The sequence below is a fragment of the Cavia porcellus genome, unplaced genomic scaffold (assembly GCF_034190915.1).
Source record: "Cavia porcellus strain 051 isolate PalLab524CR breed Dunkin Hartley unplaced genomic scaffold, mCavPor4.1 scaffold_11, whole genome shotgun sequence".
Taxonomy (NCBI): Eukaryota; Metazoa; Chordata; class Mammalia; order Rodentia; family Caviidae; genus Cavia; species Cavia porcellus.
The window spans coordinates 4,585,055-4,600,088 of NW_026947494.1; the positions used below are offsets into that span (position 1 = coordinate 4,585,055).

Below are 15,034 nucleotides of genomic sequence, written 5' to 3' on the forward strand. Positions count from 1 at the left end.
GGAAATTTGCTCGTGCTCGGACACCCCACCCACTGAATCACCAGGCCGCCTGTTCTGCCCGCTGTGCTGCTGCCATTCTGCACGGGGCAGTTGCAAGCCTGGTTATGCTGTAGCGGAGGAGCTGGCCAAGAGCTGCTCAGGCCACTCCCGGCTTCGAGGGCTGGGGCCTGCACTGTGAGGCTGGGGCTTCGGGGCTAGGACAGCAGTGACAGGCTGACCCTTGCCAGGGAAGGGTTTTGCCGATCGTAGTACTCTCCGGAGAAGGTCAGGGCAGATCTGCTGCTCCTGCCTGGGTGAACATTTGGTGGGAAGGCATCGCCGCTGGACATGGCACTTGGGTGTGGCTTAGTTTTCTTAAAGTAACATTAAAGAAAAAAAATTACATAGTTTTAAGCTTTGTATTTCAAGGGAAAGTCTCAGGCCCTCTCTGTGGTCACCGATGTGACTTTGCTCTTCATGTTGAGTGGATTCAAGTAAATGACTGTGGGAGGAGGGATAGTGTTCACTTCGGTGGAAAGCAAGTACTTGTAGTTTGCTGCTTAGGTGAAAAAGTTTAGGATCAGGAGTGAATGAAAGCACTGTCATTACAAAACTGAGATGTTTACATCCATAAATTGGGTTTTGATGGTGTAGCTGGTACCCAGAGAGCAGGAGGAGGGCTCCAGCATGGCACATGTTCCACACAGCTCGTGTGCTGAGGGGCCCTGTACCGAGGCCCTGGCCAGCTTCCTTACTGTTCTGGGGCCAGGCCGCTGTGGAGGGTACAAGGCCCCCAGGCAGGGCAGGCAGGTGGTCTGGGAAGCAGCAGCAGTGCCCAAGCACCTGCTCTGTGGGAGCCCATGTCCTAGTGAGCCAGCCTGGGCCCTCACCCCAGCCTCATCTCAGCCTTAGGGTCCCAGGGCAGCTCTGTAACAGGCACGGTGCTCTTCTTGGCGGGATTCACTTCCTGGCACTTCCAGGTCCCCAGGTTCTTGCTGGCTACCAGCTGGGGCTGCTCTCAGCTGCTGCAGGCTACCTGCATTCCTTTGCTCATGGCCCCCTCCATCTTCAAGCCAGCAAGGTGCCTCAAATCTCTCTGATGGTGCCTCCTGTTAGGAGGAGGAAGCCACCTGCTTCTGCAGTGCACATGATTGCACAGCCCTACCAGGTGTGCCCTGCCTTGCCCAGAGGGAGGGCTGCCACCCAGTCCCGGGTCTACCGCGTACACAGTGCTGCTGGCGGAGGCCTGCCCTGGACACAGGAGACGGAGCCGGGCCCCTGGCCCTCCTCGACTGGACTGGCGTGTCATGGTCACCCTCGCGTGCCATCTCAGCTCTCGCTTGATTGTTACCACCGAAAGCAGGGAGCCAGAATGGCTGTGAGGCAGTGAGAGTGCTTGTGCACTCGCAGCCGGGCTTGGCTCTGCTGTTTGTGTTTAAATGTTTATGAGTGCGTTTTGCAGCCGCAGTGATTGCCTTCCTGACCCTCTCAGGCCCAGCTCTCTTCCTCGTTTGTAAAGAGCCTTCTCCCGTTTCCTGTTACCTGTTGTTTGTTTTGGTTTTTTCTATTTACTTTGCGTTTTTCTTGTGATACTGAAGCCGTGTGTCTGGTTTAACATTATGGTCTCCGGGTGCATCCTTCTTCACGACAGAGCAGTACTCCATTGTGTAAAGTACCATACTTTCTTTACCCCTGCTTCTGTTGGGGCATACAGGCTGCTTCCGAGACGTAGCTTTTGTGAATGGTGCTTCTGTACACACAGGTGGTTTAATATGATGTCTTTAACTCTTTTGGGAAGAGACCTAGAAGTAGGAGACCTAGGTTGGATAGGATTTCTAGTTACAAATTTTTTGAGGAATCTCCGTGTTGATCGCCCTGGTGGTTGCTCCAGGGTACATTTGGGCGTGGACAGCTCTGTGAATTCTCCTTTGGGTACAGTGACTGCTGAGCCGCATGACTGTGGAAACAGCTGGGAAGTCCGACTTGTGCAGTGCCTCCTGCGTGGCCAGCTCAGGGACTCTTCTGACTGTTCCTGCTGCTGACAGCACAGAGAAGGGCGGTGCTGGACCTGGCTGCCTCGTGGCTGGGCCCTTCTCAAGGGGGTTCGGTGCCCTCTCCCGCCTGGGTTCCGCAGGCCCACGTGGTATTTGTGAGCCGCAGGCATAGCAGAACTGGGGTGGCTGGCCTTCGGTGCTTTGAAGGTTTGATGGTTGATTTGGAAGTGCTTGGTCCGCTGCAGAGGATCTGCCTGCCTTCCCCGAGAGTGGCGGAACGGTTTCATGCCCAGGAATATGGACTGCGGATCGGAAGGCATTCAGAGAAATCCTCACTGCACTTGGAACGGCGTCCTCCTGTAGTTTAGCTGCTTTTTCTTTATGGAAGTCGTACCAGCAGGAAAAGGGGGAAATCTGGGAACGTGTGCTGATGAACTGCCAGTCGTGCCCAGGCAGCCTGCTCGGGGCTGGCCCACGGTAGCCCTTTGCTGACAGCCAGCTGCAGCTGTGAACCAGGACTTTCCCACTGCGCTGCACCCTCAGGCTTGTGGGGAGAGTCTCCGTGTCCAAACTGGGCCCGAATTTGTGGTCCTCTGCCTCAGTTTCCCAGAGTGCTGGGTCGCAGCAGCACACTTGTTACTTGTTTGCTCACGTTCTTTTTCTTCCCAAGTTGGCCACGTTGCGCAGATGTGTGCAGCTATCTGTTGTGTGGGTGAAGGTCGGTGTGGGTGTCCTGGGTGAGCACGGTAGATAGATTTTGTCTCTTCACATTGGAAGAATCTCAGATCATTTCTGGACTCTTGTTGATCTGAAGGATGCAAGAGTTTGGTAGTTTCAGAAAGATGAAAAGTCAAGTTATTTTTGTGTTTTTGCCTCAGACTCACTTCCCAGTCTTGGGAAGCACAGAGCACTCGGTGCCCTCACACACTCGTGAGTCTGGTGTTAGCCAGGGTCACTTTGGTTCTGACCTTTGAGCCTCAGGTTTCCCACCCTGGGCGTCTATCTTAGGGAGCATCTCTCAAAAAAAAAAAAAAAAAAAAAAAAAAAAAAGACTTGGAAGCTCTTCGGGATTTGCTGTGAGGAACTCAAAAGGCTGTGCCTTTTCTTGTCTCCTCCCTTCTTTGAGGAAATTGAAACCAAAAATTGGGTTGTTCATGTTGCCAGCAGGAAAAGCCTTTCTCTTGGCTTTTGAAAATACAGAGAAGTTTCTTGCTCAGGCCAAGGCTTTTCTCCGGAGATTGCTGCAGACTAAAGTTCTGGGTTGGGAGGGCAGAGGAGGGACAGGCACAACCAGAGACCCATGCGCTGCTGTGGGCATTCTGGAGGCCCCCTCCCGGCCACGTGGAGTGACACCTGGGGGGCTTTGTAAAATCTGAGCGCTGTCCTGCAGCCTCCAAATCAGAGTGTCTCCTTGGGGGCACACATGCTGCTGGGGTGGCTGTTTGAGGTTTAATCTGTTTATGCTGTACTCATGGGTGCATGGAGGGATGTGCGTAGCACTTGGTGAGGTCTGCATTCGTGCTGCCCCAGTACACGGTGCCCACCCATGCAGCTGAAGCACTGAATTTTAATTTTAATTAAAATTTAAATAGCCATATAGTTGGGCAGCACTGAGCTGGTGTAATCTTATATTGTATTTGAAACACACTGTTTGATTAACAGCTACAGAAATTGAAACTCGGACAGCAGTAAAAACTGTCATTCAGCACATCACCATGGGGAAGGCTCTAGAAATCGTGTTTCTGATGCAGCTTCTTTTCAGAGACTGATTTCAGTAAAGCACACAGCACATGATGGGTTCACAGGCAGAGCAACACGGAGCAACCTGGAAGATGTGGCCCATGTGTGGCGCAGACCCCTAGTGCAGGCTGTGGCCCGACCGTCCATCCCTGTCTGGGCAGCTTCCTCGGTCACCAGTGCCAGTGGCTTTCGTGCACCCAGCGAGTGGCAGGGCTTTCCCTCTTCGTTCCCTGAGTGCAGCCGGCAAGGAGGTGATGCTGCTTCTGCTCCCAGGACAGAAAGCCCAGCCAGCCAGGCCCCCGTGCACTGGTCCAGCGTGGCTGCCGCCCCAGGGCTGAGTGTGGGGACTCTGTCAGGGGAGGTGGTTGCTTGCATCCCTGGCGGACCTGTCCCATGTGTCGAGAAAGGGCCTTTGGGTTTCTTGCTCCTTGATCTTCACAGAGAGAGCAGAGTCTGAGGCTGTGTGCATGGGCCTGCTGAGAGGACATCTGCCCCTCACCATCGCTCTGCTTCGGTGCACTGAGCTGCAGCCTGAGGGGTGGCCAGGACCCCTTCGGGTGCAGTATCTGGAGAAACTACATCAGGGAATCGAGGGCCTATGCTGAGGCAGGGAGCGCACAGCAGGGAAAGCAGGCCTGGCGCTGGCCCTTACCTGCCTTCTCACAGCCCCGCTAGGTAGTATCTCATTTAAAAGAGCAGCCCAGTAGTCCTCTGGGGAAGCCAGCGTCTCATCCGCGCCCCAGAAAGTAATCCGACTGAGGCCCCACACTGGCTGCCTTGCCGGGACTGTCCACGCACCCCACCCTGTCTTCCAGAGAGTAGCCAGAGCCTTGGAGCTGATGGCTGGGCACGGGAACTTGCTGACTGGGCAGAGGTCGAGCTGCACTTAGCTACGGGCATCTTCTCTCATTTTAGGCAATGTGAGTTTTTAAAAACTGAAGGTTAACTGTGAAATGATGGCCCCCAAAATGAGACACTTTACATAGCGTGGGAAACGCAGTGAACCCCAAGTGCAGCTGCAGCATACCCCGGAAGTTATCTGCGGCTTTGTGAGGGCTGGTGCACTGGAGACTGAGGGATACTGTGAGGACAGCTGGGTGTACAGAGTGACCGTTGCTCAGAGTGCATGCCGAGGGCCGGAGCCCCAGGAGCTGCTGACATTTGTTGAGCCCTTGTTGAGTGCCAGCCTCTGCTCATGGTCCTTCATCTACATGGTGTCCTGAAGTCTGGAACAACTCCATGTGGGATGCTGAGTCCCCGTGTTGCAAACCAGGGGACGCAGATACGGACCCTGTGTGTTTAGGGTGACCAGCCAGGAAGGAAGAACACACTGAGGGGCCGACTTCCGCCTCAGGGCAGCAAGCAAACCAAAGCCTCATGAGAACAAGTTCCTGACTTCTCCACTTGAGGTTTTCAACACACTTCGAGGGCCCGTCCTCGGATCACTTCTAGAGTAAGATCACAGAGCCAGAGAGGCACATATGGGGCTGGGAGGTCGGTTCACTGCTCACAGCACCTCCCGAGCAGGTAGAAGCCTCTGCTGGCTCCAGAGCCCCAGCACCAGCTCTCCGCCCATTTGCAGGCCAGGCTCTACCCTCACGCCATGGCACCGCAGCTCCTGCAGCCGTTCGAACACCCCTGCCCGGAGCAGCCAGGGAGGAGGCTTAGCAGGCGGCAGTGGCTCCCAGGCCACAGGGCTCTTGGCAGAGCTGACAACCTGATCTTCCCGCAGGAGACTGACATAGCTTCGCACAGACAGTCCAGGGGACCCAGGGGCCTCCCATGGGCAGGGTGGGGCCTTCTGCAGGAGCTGGGCTGCACCACCGCTTACAGCTGAGTCTGAGAGTGAAGTCAGAGACGGTCCCTAAGTGTGCTTTACACTACGTTTAGGATGACAGTGCTTTGGCTTTATAAAACTGATGTGTGATTTTTTAGTTTTTTGAGAGAGAGTCTCACTGTGTAGTTCAAGCTGGTGCTGAACTGTGTAGCCCAGGGTGGCCCTGAACTCGCAGTGATTCTCCTGCCTTATCCGAGTGCTGGGATCACAGGTGTATGCCACCACATCTGGCATTTTTGATTGTTTTTAAAGGGGGAAGCTTTAAAAATCACGCAGTCCCACCACCAGAAATAACCACGGTGCCAGCAGCAGTCTGCAGTGAGAGTGCACCAGCTCATGCAGACGGCATGCGGGCTGATCGGCACAAGCACTTCCATTACACCCATGTTACCTGCATTTAAAGCTTGGTGAATTACTAATTGTGCTTCAAACTGGGGGATGCTCAAGGTTTCCAGAGACACCGCTGAGGCCAAGAGCTCGAAGTGTGTTGAAAACCTCAAGTGGAGAAGTCAGGAACTTGTTCTCATGGGGCTTTGGTTTGCTTGCTGCCCTGAGGCGGAAGTCGGCCCCTCAGTGTGTTCTTCCTTCCTGGCTGCACTGTCCCTCTCTCCCCGTTGTCTCTGTTCTGCAGTTATGGTTGCTGACATTTGTTGAGCCCTTGTTGAGTGCCAGCCTCTGCTCATGGTCCTTCATCTACATGGTGTCCTGAAGTCTGGAACAACTCCATGTGGGATGCTGAGTCCCCGTGTTCCAAACCAGGGGACACAGATACGGACCCTGTGTGTTCAGGGCGAGCATTCTGTAGGGTGAGCTCTCACCCAGACAGCCACTTCCGCCTCGAGGAAGCCCTGTGTACATTTCGTGGGTCTTGGTTCTCTGTCATGGACTGCACGGCCACCAGCTTGATCAGGATGCCACAATGTTATGATCAGCACGTGTATGCATGTATATGTGCACACATGTATGTGCACAGTGGCCAGGTTTTTAAGAGGAGCGGATAAGGCTGTGTCCCCTGGTTTGTGTGGTGCCCACGTCTCTGCCACAAGCCGTGTGTGTGTGTGTGTGTGTGTGCTTCATGTCTCCTCTGGCCTGCAGGATGGAGGAGGAATCAGGCGGGACCGAGTCCCCGGTGCCCCACTCTTGTCCTGGGTGCCCCTCCGTCCGCAAGTGGTCCTCCTGCCACAGGGCTGCCTCCTCGCTGCCCGTTGCCCTGAGTACTGCACACTGCTGACTGAGGAGGGACCATGGGCTGTGGGAGTCTACTCACCTGCATTTGGGCAGTGTGTGGATGGCTTCCCTGGCTCCTGGCTCTACTTGCTTTGCTTGTCCCAGCCTCGTGGCACTATGGTGGCTTCCTGCTGCCTCGCCTTGCCTTGTTGTCTGTCTGAGCCCTGTGTTGCCAGCGTGTCCCGCCAAGGCTCTCTGTAGAGTCAGGTGCCGGGATGGCTGCATCCTGACCCTTGGCTGCGTGCAGTGTTCTTGCTGCACCCTGGGCTCCCCCACCCGCCGCCCTGAGATGGTTTTGGGGGCTGCCTGTCCTCACAGGCAGGCACCATGAGGACATCCTCACGGGATCCCTTCACTTGCCCCCAGGTGCGCTCTGGGCAGGGCTGAGGTCTGGCTGTGACTCTGCCGGTCCCCTTGCTGGGCTGTGTGCATGTGTGCATGCAGAGGTGGCCGTGAGTTGGGCCACCTCGCAGGAGCCTGCAGTCCATGAGGGTGCGGTTCTCTTGGTCCTGTCCTTCATGCCACTGGTCGCCTCCTAGGGATGGGGACCAGCAGCCTGATCTCTGTGGCTGCTGCTTCCTCTTGGTCCCACGCAGCGAGGGGACTGGACTGCTGTTCCTGCCAGACTGCTGCTCCTCTTGCCAGCAGAACTCAGCTCTGCAGGAGGCTGACCTCACCTCAGGTCACCTTGGAATGGTGGCTGCCCTTTTGCATCTTCTCCCTGCATGTGTTTGCTTTGTTTTGTTGTTTCCTGTGTCCCCTCCAGGGGTGATTCCCTCGGGAAGAGGCTCCCTGTGGGCAGGGATTTCGTGCTGCTCTCCTGCTCACATCTCAGGATGTTGCCTGCTGCATGGCAGGTTTGCCATGAACAGCTCAATGATCAAGTCACACCTGCTTTTTACCTCAGTGTGATGTGAACCTTCGGGCTTTTCTTGTTCTGGCTTTATTTATTCCCCTCCCTCTTCTCCCCCACCCACTTTCTGTGTGTGTTAATTTCTCAGTCTGCTGGGCTGTCCCTTTTCTTCATTTCCTTTCTGCCATTTAGTGTGGTCTCAGGAGGAGTGGTAGGGGTGCTGCTCCCCCCTGGCTGATCTCCTGTGGAGTGTATGGGGGGTGTGGGTCGTGCAGGGAGGGCCACACGGGGCAGGCAGACATATGTGTGTGCGTACTGCGTGCATATGTGTGTGTTGGGTGAAGTGTCGCTGTGCTGTCAGCTGCATTTAGTGCTCCTTCCCCAGGAGTCTGGTGCAGCCTCGATCCTCAGCACAGCGTGGCCTGGTGCCTCCGCTGAGAGCACCTACCAGGTTCTGGGGCATGCTGTGTTGCTGGGACCAGTGCCCCTTCCTCCCCTCTTGTCTTCTATCTCCTTGAACAATATGGGGTGGTGTTCGGCCTTTGGCATTGTTGCGGGGTGGGGTAGGGGCTCTCTGCTCTTGTCTTACTCTTTTCATTGCTGAGGCAAAATACCTGACACCTGAAGTTAAAGGGGGACAGCTTTGTAGAGGTTTCAGCCCATCATCAGCTGACTCCAAGGCAGTGTGGCACATGGCAGGGGGTGACTGCTCATAGCAGTGGAAGATAGCAAAGACAGCATGGGGCGGGGCACAAGCCTGTGTCTGTCTCTTACATTGTGCCCGCCGCTCGCCCTAGGCAGGTATAGTGCTCACACCCCTAATCCCGGCTGACTGTGCCAACGCAAACAGTGCGCTGACTTACTAACCCACCCATACACCTGCATCGCAGCATCACACACTCTAGACTCGGCCACCTCTGAAAAAGCCCAGTGACTGCATGAGGCTCTGGGGGGTCATCTAGACACAAACCTTAAGGGCTCCCATCTGGATGACTCTTAGATTGGTGACTCAAGGTGGTGCCGGAACCAGAACCATGGAGGGAAGGGGCCTTTGGTTTTCTGGGCCAGGAGCAGAGCGCAGATCTGGAGAACTGGGCTCTGTGGTGGGGACTGTGGGACGTGGGGCCAGGTCAGGAGAGGAAGCCATATGGGCTGGCTTTTGGGGGTGATTGTAGAGACAGACTCATGAAGAAGACCAAGCGGGCCTGGGGTTCTTCTGTGCTGGCTGCTTGTGTGGCTGCTGCTGCCCAGCCTTGGGGCCCCAGCGAGTCTGCAAGCCCAGGTCTTGCTGCTCCTCTCCAGGCCGCAGTCTTCTCTCCTGACCTAGCTGTCAGCCCTCTGCCCACAGGGGGACTCTCCTGGGGCCTCCTCCGCTCCATTCACTCCTGAGAAGCAGCCTGGCTGGCAGCTCCATTCAGAACCCTGTACATGCCGGGGGGAGGAGCTGGGATGAGGCCCGTCCTCCCTCCCCCAGCCAGAAGCACGGGCTGCCGAGGTTGCTCAGTTGGCAGTTCACTTCTTTTTTTTTTTTTTTTGTCTTTTTCCTTTTTATCGGTACCAGGGTTCGAACTCACGACTACCTGCTTACAAGGCAGGCACTTATGCCACTGAGCTAAATCCCCAGCCCCGGCAGTTCACTTCTGAGTGGGTTCCTTTCACTTGTGTTGAGCCTAGATTTTTTAAAAAAATGCAAGTTTGGAGGCATGCTACTAGGTTTTCTAATTTGTGCTGGTATTAGTTGCCTTGCAAGATGATTAAAGATAAAAATATAATTAGTTCATTAACTCATCATTTAATGGATGCTTTAAGAGGCTCGCTCACCCCTCAGAGTGGTGGATACTGGTGCTGTCATTTGCTTAGCAGCTGCTATTCCAGTCTGATTAGCATTGTTTACCCTGTGTGCGATGGTTATTTCACTAGAATTGCACAGCAAAACATGATATATAACCTAAGAATACAGTAGTTAATGCCAGGTGTTTTTAGCAAAGTGCTGGTTTTTTGCAAAAGTACAGACAGCAAACACTGAGCTGGAAAGAGGGGCTCTGATTTGTGAGACACTGCTGATGCTTCTGAAGGAAGAGTTGGAGGAGCAGGGAGAGGAGAGAATAAGTTGATGACAGTTTCCAATACTTTCTGTTCCATTTTACCGTACAGTGGAAAAGACCAGGGACCAAAGTCATACATAGTTCATAAGATCACTTTTCGTAGCATTTGAAATCCACAGGGTTCATGGGCAGAGCATTACAGGTAAACTGAGGCAAGTGGTCAGTCTGAGCAGCGGGCCTGGGCTGATTGTGGTGTATGGCCAGCGGGGAGCGACGGCTGCTTGGTAGCCTGTCCCCTGGTATTCTGGTGTTTGGGGCTTGGATGCTGAGTGCCTGCGGCCCACTCCCGGGAAGGTGGCTCCTTCTCCCTGGCGTGTCTTCCTGTTGGCGCTGCTAAGTGAAAGCTGACCTTGCTCCTCAGGGAACCCCTGGGCCTGGGCCGAGGGGAAGTACTGCACAGGCAGCGCTGCTGTGGGCTCCATTGAGGACCAGCGACTGCTCCCCTCCCGTGGTTTCCCTGCCACCCCCATCCTGCACACCACCCTATGGCTATGGGCGCTGCCCCAGGTCTCCAGTATCTGCCTCCTTTACTGTTGCAGTGCTGCTGCCTGCCTGTCCTCTGGTTGTGTATAAAGAAGTCATCTTTAGCCTCACAGAAAAGTGTAGTTGGTAGGGATGGGGAGGAGCCAGCATGGTCTGTGTGGGCCACGGGCACCGCCGATGTCCCGAGATCTTGCTGCCTCCGATAGCCCATGGCTTGCAGGCTCCTTTTTCTGTACTACAACTCCCCTGTATGGCAAGACCTAAATCACTAAATGCTTTCCTTGCTGTGATTCTATGGAACACCTTTGGAGAACTGAATGGTGTGGCCGCCCCAGCACTGGAGGGCAGGGTGTTGACTCCTCGGTCCTGGTGGCTGACGGTACTGAGTACTGTGGGCCGGTTGCCCACCCCATGCAGGTAGAAGATGCTCAGGAAAGAAGTGTCCTTCCTGACGGTATGCACACTTTCTCTTGCTGTCATTCTCTGACGGTGTAAAGCAGCTTGCATAGCTTTGTGGTGGGCGTCACAGGTAGGGTAAGATGAGCCAGTGTGTGGGAGGCTGTCTGCAAGTGCCAGACAGCCCCACCAGAGGGCGGCCAGGATCCCAGAGCCTTTCCTCACTGAGATGGGGTGATTGAATGCTACAGGACCTTACATGCAGTTCCCTAGGATAACAGGCTGTTGGTGACTGGTAAAATAATCCCAAGTATTTCGTGCTGTTTACATTTTTCAGGAAATGGTACTTTGCTTCTGCTGACAGCAGGATGGCCAGGGTGGGGCGGAGCCTGTTGTGTTTAGGGAATGTAGATCAGCAGGTGCCAGGAGACCCCCAGAGAGTCTGCCTGGTGTACTCTGCATAAGGCTGGTCATGAACCGTGAGCCAGCACTGTCTAGGTGGTGTCCTTGTGCAGCGAGTCCTGTGTCCTTTCCTCCCTGTGGCATCTTTTGGGGTGCAGCTGGGTCCTCCAGGCATCGAGGGTTGCAGGGTGGTAGAGGCCTGGGCCAGAGGGGCTGTGCCCTCCACGGATGGCTTCTGGTCCACAGTTTTCAACTTGTCCCGGGGTCGGCCTCCATGCCTGGCCAAGTCCACAGAGTTGGAGCTAGAGGTAGCCGTGGCCCTTCAGGACTGCCCAGCTTGACAGTGGTGGCGGTTAGATGTCCCATGCCCAGCCCTGTCCACAGGGCCATCATCAGGCATACTCTGGGGTCCTTGGTAGCTTTTGGGGTTCTGTAGTGCCTTGGTAGCCTAACTTGCCCAAGGCGGGCCGGTTAGATGTCTTCGGGTCACGCAGAGATGATCCTGTGTGTGGGAGGATGCCTTGCCTGAGGTGGGGCGGTGGGGTTTGCCCAGAACCCGCTTACCAGTGCCGTCTCCCAAGCAGTGCTGCCAGCCGTCTGGGCCGTGTCTGTCCTGTTGTGAGGACATCCTCTACCCTGTTCCCAGGGTCTTGTTAACACCAGTTGCTAACACATAGGTGCCATCCATCAGCAGCTTCAGACAGGACTGACAGTGGGGACGCGTGCTGAAGTCAGGAGGGCCTGCTGCCCAGCACACAGCAGGGCTGAAGTCAGAGGTGCCTGTTGGCCCTGCATGTAGAGCAGACATCTGAGCAGACGGCGTGGGCGGGCAGTGTCTGTGTGTGTGGACTGCAGGGTGTGTCACCGCAGCTCTCTTGAGTCCTGCTGCAGGGAGTACAGGGGCAGGTGGCAGAGAGGCTGCTGCCACTGGAAGGTCTCATGCGCAGTCCTGAGGAGGAGAGGTCGGCAGTGGACTGCAGGGGAGCCCTGGAGTGATGTTTTCGGCAGATTGCGGCACTCTGCTTTTAGACATTTTAATGGGCTAAATTTATGGGGCTGTCGTCAGTTGAGTTTGTTAGCATGCTAGCTGCAGCGTCCTTCTGTGGCTTTGGGCAGTTATGTCTTAGCAGGTCTCTAGATCCCTGTGTCCTGCTGTCTGTAGTGCAGCACTGTGGGTGCAGGGGCGGTGGCCGCTAGTGCTGCAGGAGGCTGGCCCCACATGCCGGTCCCACGGAGAGCTCTGCAGTGACAGTGATGGCCTTGCCCACAGAGCAAGGCTGCCGTGACCTCCTGGGAGAAGCCTGCTGGCCGATCCTGGAGCGTAGTGACACCCATGACCGCGACCGCAGCCTGACCAGTGGAGCTGACAGGAAGGACGGCAGGGGCCTGCGGTGTGGCAATGCCTGGGAAGTGTTAGAAGGATAGACGCTCCACCTCAAGACCTGTGGTGTGATGTGTTTTGGAAAAAGTGCTTCATTTTAATGTTGCACGAGTTATTACCTTCCCGGATCCATTAAAAACAACTTGTGGCTGTCTGCACTGGGCATATGTTTGGGGTGAACTTTTATAGTTAAAAAATTAAGTTTTATAAAATTAGTTCCCAGTGATGGCCTGGAGCTGCAGGCAGACAGTAGGCAAGGGTGTTTGGTGTTGGGTTTTTCTGGGCAAGGCTGGCGTGTGTGTGTGTGTGTGTGTGTGTGCAGCCTTGACGAGATGCTCAAGGTGGCTGCTCCAGGTGGGTGCTCTGGGGAGTGGCTGAGACTTCCATTGAGAGACTGTTGGTGTTAACCTTAGACGAGACAAACTGTAAAGCAATGCACTATTGTAGTCATTTACTTTTAAACCTCACGTTAATATCTTCATTAAAAAGCCTTCCCTTTGAGCCAGGTGTGGGGGCGCACGTCTGTAATCTCAGCACTAGGGAGGCTGAGGCAGGAGAATTATTGTGAGTTTGAGACCAGCCTGGGCTACGAACTGAGCTGAAGGCCAGCCCGAACTGCATACTGAGTTCCTATCTCAAACAGACCAAAAAAACCAAACCGGGCTGGGGATTTAGCTCAGCGGCATAAGCGCCTGCCTTGCAAGCAGGCCGTCGTGAGTTCGATCCTTGGTACCGATAAAAACGAAAAAGACCAAAAAAAAAAAAAAAAAAAAAAAAAAACCAAACCAAAACAAAAAAAACCAAACCTTCCCTCCATTCTGCAAACTGTTACTCAGCCGTTACAGCTGTGGAGCTGACAGGCCTGGCCTCGGTGACCCTCTATCCTGCTTTGCACGTGGCGGATAGCATCTTTCCCACTCAAGGTCGCACTTATCTCATTTTCTTAATGTAAGCCACGGAAATGACTCTTCACTCACTGTGTCCGTGGTGCCAGGCCATGTGCAGTGCCACCCACCACCCCGTATTTCTGGTGGGGCAGACGCGGGATTGTGAGTGGCCGCATGGACTCCCAGGTTGGAAAGCCCGTTGGGGTGTAACTCAGGGTCTCCTTCTGTCCATCAGCCTTCACGAGGAGATCATTGACTTTTATAACTTCATGTCCCCCTGTCCTGAGGAAGCAGCCATGAGGAGGGAGGTGGTGACGCGGATCGAGACCGTGGTGAAGGACCTGTGGCCTACGGCTGACGTGAGTGTCTGCTGCGCCCTGTGCCGCCTGCTGCCCTGTGCCTGCCTCTGGTCCGCACACGCTGGGCTTTCTGCATAGCCTGAGGCGTGGTTCGACCGCTCAGGAATGCTCAGTCCCGGGCCTCGCACGGCCTCTGCTGAACAGCAGGCCCTGGTAGGCCCCGGGCCGTGGAGCTGACCAGCACCTTGAGCTTCCTTGCCAGGGCTCTAGGCCTGAGGTGTGGCTAGTCTTGTTTTATGCCCACTGTTCTCACCCCATGCCTCCAGCTCGTGATGTGTGGCAGTAACCAGAAAGGTTTCCTCCTAGCTCTGAGTCCTGAGTGTTGGTTGAGCTGGTGACCGTGGGCACTTGGAACATATGGCGTGGGTAGCATGAACCATGCCCTCTACCCAGGAGATCTGGGCTGATCTGATCTGCACACTGTGGAGGGCGCGTGTGCCCTTAGGCTGGACAGAAGCCCAGCTTCCATTCTTGGGTCCCAGGGACGCAGGCCTCCCCGGAATCCTCCACACTTAGGACAGAGCCCTGTTCTGCACTGCGTCTGTTGGAGAGATGATGGGAGGACAGCCTGGCTCTGGCTGAGGGACGCCCGCTCTGGGCTGGGGTGGGGCACAGCAGTGGTTTCACCTGCGTTGCAAACTCTACTTTGTGGGGCTGGTTTTCAGCACTGAAGGGAGTGTTTCCTCGATCTCCATGCCTCTGTCAGTGTCCAGGGGGCTTTCCTGTCACCTGAGGGTGCAGCGGGGCCTCTGTGGTAAGACAGTGGGACTGCGTGCTTGAACTGTGGCCATGTTCTCAGACAGCCGTGCTTCTTCCAGGTGCAGATATTCGGCAGCTTCAGCACAGGTCTCTACCTTCCCACCAGGTGAGTGCCGGCTCCCTGCCCAGGTGGCTGCTGCTGACCGGAGCAGGCGGGGTGTGTGTACGCCCTGTACTGGGAGCAGATGCTATGCAGTCCAGTCTGAGTGCAGCGGCCAGCTAGAAGAAAAGACTGGGAGCACAGGGGAATTTGGCAGAAAGTTTTACCTTAGTCCTGCGGAAGTAATTTGATTGCCTTACATTCTGCCTCATGCTCTCACTTTGTTGGGGCACAGAAATGTGGACACTGGAGCAGGAGATGGCAGATGAAAGGACTGTCTTAGTCCATGTCCTGCTGCTGTGGTAAAGTGCCGCAGCCTGGGTAGATTGTGCACAGAAGCTAAGTTGGCCCAGGCTCTTAAGGCAGTAAAGTGTGAGATCGAGGCCCAGGAGTGGCCCTGCTGCTGCACCCTGCCATGGTAAGGGAGCAGGGGAGAGAGGGGGAGGAGGAGAGGGGCAGAGTCCGCTCCGTACCCTCCCCTGCTCCTGCAGAACGGCCTCCATCGCTGTGCAGTCGGCCACTGCGGCCTGGT

General features: G+C 55.3%; 1 protein-coding gene across 2 annotated transcripts in view; it reads left to right on the forward strand.

Moving 5' to 3' along the window:
- Positions 1–15,034, forward strand: part of Tent4a (terminal nucleotidyltransferase 4A) — a 32,342-nt gene that overhangs the window by 4,291 nt on the left and 13,017 nt on the right. For both annotated transcript variants that reach the window (XM_005000103.4, XM_063257948.1), the window contains exons 2-3: positions 13,520–13,643; positions 14,462–14,508. In XM_005000103.4, the coding sequence (XP_005000160.2) occupies positions 13,520–13,643; positions 14,462–14,508 (171 nt within the window). The remainder of the gene's footprint in view (positions 1–13,519; positions 13,644–14,461; positions 14,509–15,034) is intronic.